Here is a 13633-nt window from a genome sequence, read left to right on the forward strand (position 1 = left end):
TAGGCCCCATATTCATGGTTAAATGAATAGAAAGCATTTAACTGCTGACTGAGGCACCAGGTTTGGGCAATGCAAGGCTGTCACGTATTATCGTCCACATGATGAAATTGAGGAAGGGACAAAGTTAACAGCTGATGCAAAACTGTTTAACTGCCTCAAAGGCAAATCTAATCAGCAAAATATGTAGAACCAGAAACAAATAACAAATTTACATACCAAAGTCAATGTAGAGTTTGTCATTTGTACAAATACAGGTAATGCATAGGGCCAACGGAAAAATGCAGCAGCATTCACAAAAAAAACAAACAATTTTACAAGGAAACAATTAGAACAAAAAAATCCATTTTCTTTTAAAATTGTCTCTAGTTTGCTAAACTGATTAGGATTTTGCCAGTTGGTTCAAGAACCAAATGATTGAAGGGAAGGATCTGTTCTTGAATCTGATGGTAGGGGACTTCAGGCTTCTGCATCTCCTGCCCAATGGCTGTTGTGAAAAGATGGCATGGTTCAGATTGTGGGAGTCTTGGATGATGTTGTCTTCTTGTTGCCTCGTCCAGATACCATGATTAGTGGGGAGGAATGTGCCCATGACATACTGGCAGAATCGACTACTTACATTGTAGCATCTTACATTCTTGAGTATTCAAATTGCCATGTTAGACCCTGATATATTATTTATTTAGAGACAGAGCACAGCTCAGGCCTTTATGGCCCTTCAAGCTGCAATGACCAGTTCACTTCCTAACTGGTATATCTTTGGACTGTGAGAGGAAACCAACACACTCACAGGGAGGAAGTACAACTCCTTACACATAACATGAGAACTGAAATCCTATGCCCCGCACTGTAATACCGTCATGCTAACTGCTATACTACCATGGTGCCTTAATCAGATGCTTTCAGCAGTACATCTGTAGAAGTTTGATAGTGTTTGAAAATGAGCTGAACCTCCTTAACCTCCCAAGAAATTAAAGACGCAAACAGGAGGAATTCTGCAGATGCTGGAAATTCAGGCAACACTCATCAAAATTGCTGCCTGGCCTGCTGCGTTCACCAGCAACTTTGATGTGCGTTGCAAGAAATTAAAGATGCTGGTGCGCTTTCCTTATAATTAAAGATTTATATGCTGGGCCCAGGACAGGTAATTCAATATGTTAACACGCAGGAATTTAAAGCTGCTGACGCTTTCCACTGCTGATCCCCAAAGTTCACGCTCCTTCCCCTTCCTGAAGTTAACATATTAACCCAACGCAAGTCTCAGTCCAAAACATCAACCTTCCATGGAGGCTACCAGACCTGCCAAATTTCTCTTAGCATTTTGTGTTGCTCTCAGATTTCCAGCACCTTCAGTCCCTTCTGTGTCTCTAAACAGGTGCTCTCTGAAGATAAGACCATAAGACAAAGCAGCAGAAGTCAGCCATTCGGCCCATCGAGTCTGCTCTGCCATTTTATCATAAGGTGATCCATTCTCCCATTTAGTCCCACTCCCCTGCCTTCTCACCATAACCTTTGATGCCCTGGCTACTCAGATACCTATCAATCTCTGCCTTAAATACACCCATTGACTTGGCCTCCACTGCTGCCCGTGGCAACAAATTCCACAGATTCACCACCCTCTGACTAAAAAAATTTCTTCGCATCTCTGTTCTGAATGGGCACCCTTCAATCCTTAAGTCATGCCCTCTCGTACTAGACTCCCCCATCATGGGAAACAACTTTGCCACATCCATTCTGTCCATGCCTTTCAACTTTCCTAATGTTTCTATGAGGCCCTCCCTCATTCTTCTAAGTTCCAAGGAATATAGTCCAAGAGCAGACAAACGTTCCTCATATGTTAACCCACTCATTCCCGGAATCATTCCAGTGAATCTTCTCTGTACCCTCTCCAATATCAGCACATCCTTTCTTAAATAAGGAGACCAAAACTGCCCACAGTACTCCAAGTGTGGTCTCACCAGCACCTTATAGAGCCTCAACATCACATCCCTGCTCCTATACTCTATTCCTCTAGAAATGAATGCCAACATTGCATTCGCCTTCTTCACTACTGACTCAACCTGGAGGTTAACCTTGAGGGTATCCTGCACAAGGACTCCCAAGTCCCATTGCATCTCCGAACTTTGAATCCTCTCCCTATTTAAATAATAGTCTGCTCGTTTTTTCCTTCTGCCAAAGTGCATAACCATACACTTTCCAACATTATATTTCATTTGCCACTTCTCTGCTCATTCTTCCAATCTATCCAAGTCTCTCTGCAGACTCTCCGTTTCCTCAGCACTACCGGCCCCTCCACCTATCTTTGTATCATCAGCAAACTTAGCCACAAAGCCATCCATTCCATAATCTAAATCGTTGATGTACAACGTAAAAAGAAGCGGCCCCAACATGGACCCCTGTGGAACACCACTAGTAACTGGCAGCCACCCAGAATAGGATCCCTTTATTCCCACTCTCTGTTTCCTGCTAATCAGCCAACGCTCTATCCACGTATGTAACTTTCCTGTAATTCCATGGGCTCTTATCTTGTTAAGCAGCCTCGTGCGGCACCTTGTCAAAGGCCTTCTGAAAATCCAAATATACAACATCTACTACATCTCCCTTGTCTAGCCTACTTGTAATTTCCTCAAAAAATTGTAATAGGTTTGTCAGGCAGGATTTTCCTTTAAGGAATCCATGCTGAGTTCTGCCTATCTTGTCATATGCCTCCAGGTACTCTGTAACCTCATCCTTGACAATCGACTCCAACAACTTCCCAACCACCGATGTCAAGCTAACAGGTCTATAATTTCCTTTTTGCTTCCTTGTCGCCTTCTTAAATAACAGAGTGACATTTGCAATCTTCCAGTCCTCCAGAACCATGCCAGAATCTATCGACTTTTGAAAGATCATCACTAATGCCTCCGCAATCTCCACAGCTACTTCCTTCAGAACACGCGGGTGCATTCCATCTGGTCCGGGAGATTTATCGACCTTTAGCCTATTCAGCTTCCTGAGTACTTTCTCTGTCGTAATTGTGACTGCGCACACTTCTCTTCCCTGCCACCCTTAAGTGTCCGGTATACTGCTGATGTCTTCCTCAGTGAAGGCTGATGCAAAATACTCATTCAGTTCCTCCATCTCCTTATCTCCCATTACAATTTCTTCAGCATCATTTTCTATCAGTCTTATATCTACTCTCACCTGTCTTTTACTCTTTATATACTTGAAAAAGCTTTTAGCTCTTTGACATTACTTGCTAGCTTCCTTTCATAGTTCATCTTTTCCCTCTTAATGACCTTCTTAATTTCCTTTTGTAAGCTTTTAAGAACTTCCCAATCCTCTGTCTTCCCACGAATTTTTGCTTCCTTGTATGCCCTCTCCTTTGCTTTAACTTTGACTTCTCTTTTTCCATTCGAAAATTTCTTCCTTTTATCTGTCTTGCACCTTCCTCACTTCTCGCATAAATTCTAGCCACTGCTGCTCTGCCATCTTTCCCGCCGGTGCCCCTTTCCAGTCAACTTTGGCCAGTTCCTCTCTCATGCCACTGTAATTTCCTTTATTCCACTGAAATACCGACACATCGGATTTTGGCTTCTCTTTTTCAAATTTCACAGTGAACTCAGTCATGTTATGATCACTGCCTCCGAAGGGTTCCTTCACCTCAATCTCTCTAATCACCTCCGGTTCATTACACAATACCCAATCCCCAATCCAGTACAGCCGATCCCCTAGTGGGCTCAACAACAAGCTGTTCTAAAAAGCCATCTCGCAGACATTCTACAAATTCTCTCTCTTGAGATCCAGTGCCGACCTAATTTTTCCAATCTACTTGCATGTTAAAATCCCCCACAATTATCATAACACTGCCCTTCTGACAAGCCTTTTCTATTTCCTGTTGTAATTTGTAGTCCACATCCCTGCAGCTGTTTGGAGGCCTATAAATAACTGCCATCAGGGTCCTTTTACCCCTGCTATTTCTTAGCTCAACCCATAAAGAATCTGCACCTTCCGATCCTATATCACCTCTTTCTAATGATTTGATATTATTTCTTACCAATAACGCCACGCCTCCCCCCTCTGCCTACCTGCCTATCCTTCCGATACACCGTGTATCCTTGGACGTTCAACTCCCAGAGACATGCATCCTTTAGCCAGGTCTCAGTGATGGCCACAATATCATACCTGCCAATCTGTAGCTGTATGACAAGATCTTCCACCTTATTCCTTATGCTGCGTGCATTTAAGTATAACACCTTAAGACCAGTATTTGATACTTTTTGCTTTGATTTCACTGCAACTTTATTGCACTGCAACTCATCCCAATAGCTGCAAATTTGACCCATCACCTGCCTGTCTTTCCTGACATCTTTACTGCTCACTGTCTTGGATTTATTTCTGTTTTCCCCTTCCTCTGCTCTATCATTCTGTCTAAGATGACCTACAGAATCCAATACTCAGTGGCTTGACATCTGGCTCGTTAGGTGCCAATTCCTTTTGCTCCCTTTAATGCACTGGGGCACAAAGGAGGTATGGAGTTTCTTGATATTTAAACTCCATACCCCACTTAATAAGGAACAAAATTCCATTTCCAGTTGTTATCCCTATATGCTAACTTTGTGCTTCATGTAACAGCAGCACCAAATCTCTTTGTATTACAAAGTTCCGCTCAAGATAGGAAGACCATCCCAAGGAACGTGGTAGAGATGATTAAGGTACAGGTAGTTCATATATTATGTGAAACGAATGATAGGAATACAAAGCCAGTGCTCTTGAATCATGGTTTGAAATGTTCTTCACTAATCCAGGTGGATACATTTAACATCAGAGGTTTAATTCTATGTGTGTCCCTCAAGTTTCTAACACCATTCAATACTGATTTATCTATACACATAAATATCCTGTAATATTATATGATCATTTGGAAGTATTGATGGTTTGGCACATGGCTAACTGTTCCTGGTTCCCAAACACCCTTAAAAACACCAGGGCCTTCTTTCTCTTTTAGCTCAGAGTTAGCTGCAAAATTTAATGTGATCTACTGAAGCATCCATAAAAGTAGAAAATTTAAAGTATTTTGGAGTATTAAGTTCAAGGTAAATTTATTATCAAAGTACGTGTCACCATATACAACCCTGTGATCCATTTTCTTGTGGGCATACCCAATAAATCCATAATAGAATAATAACCATAATAGAATCAGTGAAAGACTGCAGCAACTTGGGCATTCATCCAGTGTGCATGAGACAACAAACTGTGCAAATCCAAGAAAGAAAGAAATAATTGTAAATAAATAAACGATACATATTGAGAACATGAGATGAAGTGTCATTAAAAGTGAGTCCATAGGTTGTAGGAACATTTCAATGATGGGGCAAATGAAATTGAGTGAAGTTATCCCCTTTGGTTCAAGAGCCTGATGGTGGAGGGGTAATGACTATTCCAGTTAAATGCAATAGTCCAGGTATTTTGCCAGTCCAGCACCAAAGTCGAAAGTGTGTTGGATTATTGAAGATTTACTGTATAACATACCCACTAACCCATCTTTGCTGCTAGCTTTTCACTACCCTTACCCAAAATCCCCTGCCTTGACTCTAGATTGATAGCCTTTTGGAGCACTGAAACCATCATGTAGATAAATGTTTCCATTCATTGAGAATTTCCCTACTATTCTTTCTACCTATCCCATCTAATCTCTCAATCATTTTAAATACCTTAAGATTACCTTAAAGTTTTCTAAACTCACGAGGTAAAAGTAAAGGAAACATGGTTAATGCAGCCCAGTTTAATAAATGTAAACCTTTTAACCATGGTATCAGTTATTCGAATCTGCCAAACATTGATAAGGTGTGATCAAGGTAACAATCTTTCCAAAAGCAAAAAAAAAATGCAGATGTTAGAATGCTGGAATAGAAACTAAACACAGAAAGTACACAGCAGGTCAGGCAGCATCCATGAAGGGGTAACAAAATTAATGTTTCAGGTTTGTCACATTTTATCAGAACAGCTAAAAGTGAAAGTCAAACATGGTTTAAGTTGCAAACCTACCTTTCCTCCCCCACCACTCCTCCCATCATTGCAACTTAAAACATACTTGATTTAAAAAAATCGTCAACCTGTTTCTCCCTCCACAAGTGCTGCCTGACCCACTGAATATTTCTAGCATTTTCAGTTTTTGAATTTTACTCTTGAAGAGAAAGCCAGCATTTCATAAGCTTGCTTCATTACTTTTCGTACATTTACACTGGTTTTTAGCAACTTGCATGCATGGAGATCTCGGTTTTCCAAATCAGCTTACCCAAATGCAAGTTTGCTATTTCTTCATGTTTTTGGGTGAGGAGTGTCCCAGTGGATGATTCTTGTAGGGATCATCTTATCAATGTATCAGGTGCACTTCTGAACTGTTATGGATTTTTAAAAATTTATTTAGAGATACAGCACGGTAACAAACCCTTCCAACCCAACGAGCTCATACCAGCCAATTACACTCATGTGATTAATTAACCTACTAACCCAAATGTCTTTTTGAAATGTTGGAGGAAACCCAGCAGTCACAGGGAGAATGTACAAACACCTTACAGACAGTGGTGGAATTGAACCAAGGTCTCTGGTGCTGTACTATTGTTCTGCCATGCTGTCCCATGTTAGTCGGTTCAAATGCCCCTCCATGAGCAGGGACTTCCTGTTAAATAAGTCATTGAATGCTCCATTAGGAAATCCACCAAAAGCTTTATCATCAGCTAAACTGAGAACCCTATCAGATAAGGGTGAAAACATTATTTGAATCATTCTAGAGACATTGTAGATATTTATTTACACAATAAAGGATGAATCATTAAATTTACTGACTGCTCCAAGTTCCAGTAAAGGTTCTCTAACTCAGAATCGTTCCCACTTACATTTAACCTATTCATGAATTTTTCACTTGCAATCCAGTCTTCACTGTCAATAATCACCGTGGCAGCATCTCCCCCAGGGAATGAGTCAGTTGAAGAAAAGGCACATTATCACTAGATCACACAGCTACTGAACATATATTACAGTGGTAACATTATCTTGACAGCATAATAAACATCCTATGGATTACAAAGAAACTAACTAAGGTGCCTAATGTGGCCTTATCTCTCATTAGTAATTTTCAAGCTTTGTAATGATTGATACATTAATGAGCTGACTTCCTCAAAGGTTCACCTCCTTATAAGGCCCTGTTGAAACTGCACTTGGACTGTTGTGCACAGTTCTGATCTCCCAACCAAAGGATTGATATAATAATGGTAGAAGAGGCCAAACAAGGCTCACTAGATTGACCCCAGGAATGGCTGAAACTGGGGTGTAGGGAACAGGAGAATTGCCCCATGAAGGAATATTCAGCAGTGACCCTGTATTCTCCAGAGTTTAGAAAAGAGAGATGATTTAATCAAAACATGCAAAAAAATCATATTGGACTTCACATAGTGGATGAAAGGTGCTGTTTCCTCTGACTGGGGCATCTAAAGCTAGAGGCCACAGTCTCAAAACAAGAAGATAACCATTTAGCACTGAGATGAGAAGCAACTTCATCCTTTTACCCGGTGGGGCTGAAGTAGTTTCTGTTATTGCAGTTAATAGTATGCCAGCAATGGAGTCCTTCTAGATTAGATGCTTGGGAGCAGTAGAATCTAGTTGTGAAGTATAATTACGTATTGAGTGCAATACCAGTTCCTCATTTTGAGGCCTTGTGTGTGACCTGAATCAAGACCCAAGACAAAGCCCAGAATGAATGTCAATTAAAGAGAGCTTCAATGTGACAGATGTAACCGAGCAGCACAGGATTGCTTGATACCAATTTATCTATAGATCACCTGATTTCTAACCAGTGAACGGTACATAAAACCTTCTTTGTCTGAGAAGGCGAGACAAAAGCATTACACAAGTTTCTCTGATTGTCACTTCTTGCCATTAACTCAATAGAAAGTTCTTACAATTGTTCAACAATCTTTCAAAGGTTGTCCCCTCATAAGGATGACACATAAAATCAGGAGACATTCCCTGTTTTGTAAAATGAACACAACAGATAGTAAATTCCATTCCTGTGGTCAAACAATCAATTCTAAATGTCCATAATGAGGCTACACTGTAATTGGAAAGCATTTGTACCTCATCTTACTCTACATACACCTTGTTAGGAACTGCGTGTATAGGTTACATGCAGATGCTGCAATAGAGGTTGTTTTTCAGTTGCCATGAAAACAGTTTGCTCCAATTTCCCTTTCTTTGTGAGTCTGAATGTCCGTGAAATCTGAAAGTAAAAATACAAATCAAGGAAAGGTTATTGACAGCAGGGATACTGCATGAAAATAAAGATATGGAACAAGCATTTCTATCTAAAATACAGTGATCAAGAATCCATTTTTGATAAATAAAAATCACAAAAACTGCAGCACCTGGAAACCTGTAAAGAAAAACAAACTCAACAAGTCAGGAAGATCTGTGGAAAGGGAAACAGAGTTAGTGTTTTAGCTTTAGGACCCAGGGCATGCCCTTTTCTCACTGTTACCATCAGGTAGGAGGTACAGAGTTAATGTTTTAGGTTTAGGATGCTTCATCAGAATTGGGAAAGATGCCAGCGGGAAATAATCTGGCTTGTCTCATTCTCACATCAGAAGGATTGATGTCACACTCCAAAACTCAAATGTGATCCTGGCTGACATCCAGTGCCTCGTATTCAGTAAGGTTAATTTTTTATGTATAATTTTAAAGCAATAGTCCACATGTCTGCTCACATAATTCAGAGCATTAAAGATCCCACTGAATGAATGCAATGAGCTAGGGGCTCTCCCCATCTTAACTGACATTCCTAGAAGATGAATCAATTGCCATTAACTCCTCTTGTATTTTATCTTCATTTTATATTGTCTTTACCTTGACAATTGCAGCTACATCTCAAAAGTATTTTCTATGTTAAATCCTTTGTGGGACAAAAATAAACACAGAAGTTCCTTTGGTGTGAACAAAGGTCAACTCAGTTCCACCAAAAGCTTAACTGGGGAGGCTCAACTCAGAATTCTGCTTTAATGAAATCTACGCTGGGGGTGTTGAACAAAGCAGACGGTATTAAATAACAGAAGAAGAAGAAGAAGAAAGCCCTTAACTCCGGGTGGAGTCATTGGGACGCTGTCATGACAGTGTTTTTTTAAGCAGGCTTTCTTAGTTTTACGAGGCCGAGTTGCTAGCTCGATGCTTAACCCAGCACGGATGGAAAGCATGCAAGGGAGCCGGCTGGATTCGAACTCAGGAGCCTTCGCTCCGAAGTCCGGCGCTGATGTCACTATGTCACCAGCCAGCACATTAAATTAAAAGAGTCAATACACAATGCACCGGTGTTAAGATGCAAGCAATCTATTCACATGCCTATGGATAAACAGCACGCAGGCTTTTCCACTGAGTTGCAAGTAGTTGATGTTTTAAATCAGAGGAGGCTTTAATATAGAATATACATCTTCAAACCCCATAAGGCCAGATAACTTATCATTAGTCATTCATATTTAATGCCTCTTGAGAGGCTGAAATTGTCCATCTGGTCAAGAACTCCTTGTTGCTGTGTTAACAGTTTTAGAAGTCCTTTTACTCTCCTGTATCCTGTGGTTTGCCTGGCCTAAAGGACAAACTTCATATGTGACCTTTCACCCTTGCACTCTCTTAACTATTCCTTGCCTCATTGCTCTGTTAACCCTTTCAGTCACTATTTAGTTGGAGGTCTCTTTAGAACAGAGATGAGGAGGAATTTCTTTAGCGGGAGGGTGGTGAATCTGGAACTCATTACCACAGTTGCCTATGCTGCAAGTCTCCCCTCTCCATGCCACCAATGTTGTTCAAGGGAAGGGCATTAGGACCCATACAGCTTGGCACAGGTGTCATCACAGAGCAATGTGTGGTTAAGTGCCTTGCTCAAGGACACAACACGCTGCCTCGGCTGAGGCTGGAACTAGTGACCTTCAGATCACTAGATGAACGAAGGCAGCAGAGTGGGGTTAAGAGAGAAAATAAACCAACAATGATCGAATGGTGGAACAGACTCAATGGGCCAACTGGCCCCTCCTGCATCTTATGATCTATTTCAGGAGTTATTACCAGGTGAAGTACATTCTTCATGAGAGTGTGTGTGCTGAACGTGAATGAGCTTTGGTGACTCGTTTGCGAGTACGGGCAAGCGCTGCAAACGAGTGTTGTGTACATTCCCCGGCTCAGAACTAAAGTGATGATTTTAGAATCCCCAGCTCTTCATTATGCCCTCCACATCCTCCCCGTTAACTTTGATTGTATTTTTTTTCTTTTGTCAAGAAGCTACAGAATGCCATCAATTATTTCACTACTTTGTAGATGTGCCCCAGGAGCTTACATTGGCGACTGATTGTTTCTAAAAGCTAAACCATTGAAAAGTAGGAAAGACATGTAGTCAACTTGAGTCTTTCTGGAATGTTGCATTTCCCGCCTTGCACTGCAGCACACTACCTTGTACTCATTACAGAAAAGTCTTTAGACGGGCGGACTAGCTGACAGAAAACAAAATCCAGCTGCTACTGTGAGGCAAGAGCATAAGACATGGGAGCAGAATTAGGCTGTTTGGCCCATCAAGTCTGCTCCACCATTCAATCTTGGTTGATTTATTATCTCTCTCAACCTCATTCTCCTGCCTTCTACCCATAACCTTTAATGTCTTTACTACTCACAAAACCTATCAACCTCAGATTTAAAATACCAAATGATCCGGTCTTAAGAGCTGTCTGTGGCAATGAATTCTGCAGCTTCACCACTCCCTGGCTAAAAAAAACTACTCCCCATCTCTGATCTAAAGGGATATCCTTCTCTTCTGAGGTGGTGCCCTCTGGTCCCAGACTCCCCCACTAAAGGAAACATCCTATCCTTATGCACTCTATCCAAGCTTTTCAATACAGGTGTCCCCACTTTTCCAATGTTCGCTTTACGAAACCTCACTGTTACGAAAAACCTACATTAGTACCCTATTTTTGCTTTCAGAAGGTGTTTTCACTGTTACGAAAAAAAATTCAGCACGCGATAAAAAATCAGCGCGCGATAAAAGGCAGAGCGCGCCCCGAGCAGCTGCTCTCCCTCGGATTCGGAACGGCATTGCTTAAACACGAGCCTGTGAGCAGCCGTTTGCAAGATGAGTTCTAAGGTATCAGAAAAGCCTGAAAGAGCTTGTAAGGGTGTTACACTTACGGTAAAACTAGGCATAATTAAGCATTTTGATCGTGGTGAACGAAGTAAGGACAACGTGAGTTTGGCTTGTGGAAGCTGACGAACATGATGTTAAAGAGGTTTTGGCATCCCATCAGCAAGAATTGACAGATGAAGAGCTGATGCAATTGGAAGAAAAAAGGATAACAATCGAAACCGAATGAGTAATGATAAAGTACGACTTTAATTTTGAAAGGGTATGTCGGTTTAGGGGATATTTGCAGGATGGTTTGAGTCCTTACAAAGAACTGTGTGATAGAAAAATGCGCGAGGCTCAGCAGTCAAGCAAGCCTTCCACATCAGCCACAGCAGACGACGAACCTTGACCTTCGACATCGAGGCAGGCAGAGCTAGAAGAAGATGAGCTGCCTGCCCTAATGGAAAGAGACGACGAGATGACACACCAGTGTCCCACCACCCCAACCCCCAGGCCACTGACAGATACCGATTCACGGAAAATGCAACGGTAGCCGGGACGCACACAGCACATCTTTAAGAAAAAAGCCTAAATAAACATGCTAATTAATTAGGTACCACCGACATGTAATTGTTGGCCCAGATCAGAGATGATGCAATCGGAAATCGGCACTGATCTGGGCCAACAATTACGTGTCAGGCGGCACCTAATTAATTGGCTTGTTTATTTTGGCTTTTTTCTTAAAGATGTGCTGTGTGCCTCCCAGCTACCGCTGGACCCCTGCGTGCTTCGCGGCAATGTATCGCTCGGCGGCCTGGAGGGTGGGGGCCACTGCACCACCCAAATTCCGACTCAGCCTAACACACCATCATCAGTGTGCTCGGTGCTGTTCCAGTTCCATTAAGTGATACTACACTATACATACATTATTTCTACTTTATATTGGCTGTGTGTTTTTACGTGTTATTTGGTATGATTTGGCAGCTTCATAGCTTAAAGGTTACTGGAGAGCGCTTATGCCATGTTCTTGCCAACAGCGCTTGCGTGAGATTTTCGCTACGGAGACCAGTTCAGTAATGATTGTGGAAAAGTATTTCTACTTTATATAGGCTGTGTATTTATCATATCATTCCTGCTTTTACTATGTGTTACTGTTATTTTAGGTTTTATGTGCTGTTTGGCATGATTTGGTAGGTTATTTTTGGGTCTGCGAACGCTCACAAAATTTTCCCATATAAATAAATGATAATTGCTGCTTTGCTTTACGACATTTCAGCTTACGAACCATTTCATAGGAACGTTCTACCTTCGGATGGCGGGGGAAACCTGTATTCGATAGATTTCAATGAGATACCCTTCATTCTTCTAAACCCCAGCAAGAACAGGGCCAGAGCCAAACACTCCTCATACATTAACCCTTTCATACGAGAGCATTCTTATGAACCTCCTCTGGACCCTCTCCAATGCCAGTACATCTTTTATTAGATAAGGGGCCCAAAATTGCTCACAGTACTCCCGAGTGTGGTCTGACCAATGTTTATAAAACCTCAGCATTACATCCTTACTTTTATACTCTAGTCACCTCAAAATGAATGCTAACATTGCATTTGCCTTCCTCACCACTGACTCAAGCTGCAAGTTAACCTTCAGGGAATCCTGCACGAGGATTCCCAAGTTCCTTTGCAGGCGGGAGAAGAAGATAGCAGCGCAACGCACGCGCGTGCGCAGCTCTCCAGTAAAGATGATATCGTATCTGTTAAATAGGGGCTGTGGACAATTCTGATTTGATGGAGACAGACGTGAAAGCACAGAGGAACATCTGGAGAAATTTCTGAAACGCTGGTTCACTACCGCTGCTACTATGCGATCGAGAATCTTCCGGAGGGAAGGCCTCAAAATCCCCGGCTTTGCCTGCTGCTGGCGACCGAGACTGAGGTCGAATCGTTCGGATAGAGATGGTGCTCGGTACTCAGTGTCGGAGAGCTGATCGGAGGCTCGAAGTTTTTGGATTACTCAGAGTCGGACTGTGGTCGGGCATGGCAGGGAGAGTTTTCTTCCTTCTCCCGTCTGCGTGAGATGTGGGACTTTCGAGAGGCTTTGAACTTTTTTACTGTGCCATGGCCTGCTCTTCATCAAGTTATGGTATCGTTGCACTGTTGTAACTATATTTTACAATTATATGGTTTTGTTAGTTTTTTCAGTCTTGGTCTGTCCTGTGTCTTGTGATATCTCACCGGAGGAATATCTTAATGCATGCATTACTAAATGACAATAAAAGAGGACTACGTGTCCTCATAATCTAATCTAATGTTTGATTTCTAAATTTTCTCCTGTTTAGCAAATAGTTTACACCTTTATTCCTTCTACCAAAGTGCATGACCATACACAGCTGCCACTTCTTTGCCCATTCTGCTAACCTGTCCTTCTGCAGACCGCCTGCTTCCTCCTCAGCACTACCTGCTCGTCCAACTACCTTCGTATCTTCTGCAAACTTGGCCACAA

The 13633-nt window shown here is 41.9% G+C and overlaps 1 protein-coding gene across 1 annotated transcript in view; it reads right to left on the minus strand.

The window, feature by feature from the left end:
* Positions 1 to 4198: 4198 nt before the first annotated feature.
* thap4 (THAP domain containing 4) overlaps positions 4199 to 13633 on the minus strand; it is a 56895-nt gene continuing 47460 nt past the window's right edge. The window contains exon 5 of the mRNA XM_072255811.1: positions 4199 to 8254. Within this exon, the coding sequence (XP_072111912.1) occupies positions 8138 to 8254 (117 nt within the window). The 3' untranslated portion in view covers positions 4199 to 8137. The remainder of the gene's footprint in view (positions 8255 to 13633) is intronic.

This window comes from Mobula birostris, chromosome 4 (assembly GCF_030028105.1).
Source record: "Mobula birostris isolate sMobBir1 chromosome 4, sMobBir1.hap1, whole genome shotgun sequence".
NCBI classification, from domain to species: Eukaryota; Metazoa; Chordata; class Chondrichthyes; order Myliobatiformes; family Myliobatidae; genus Mobula; species Mobula birostris.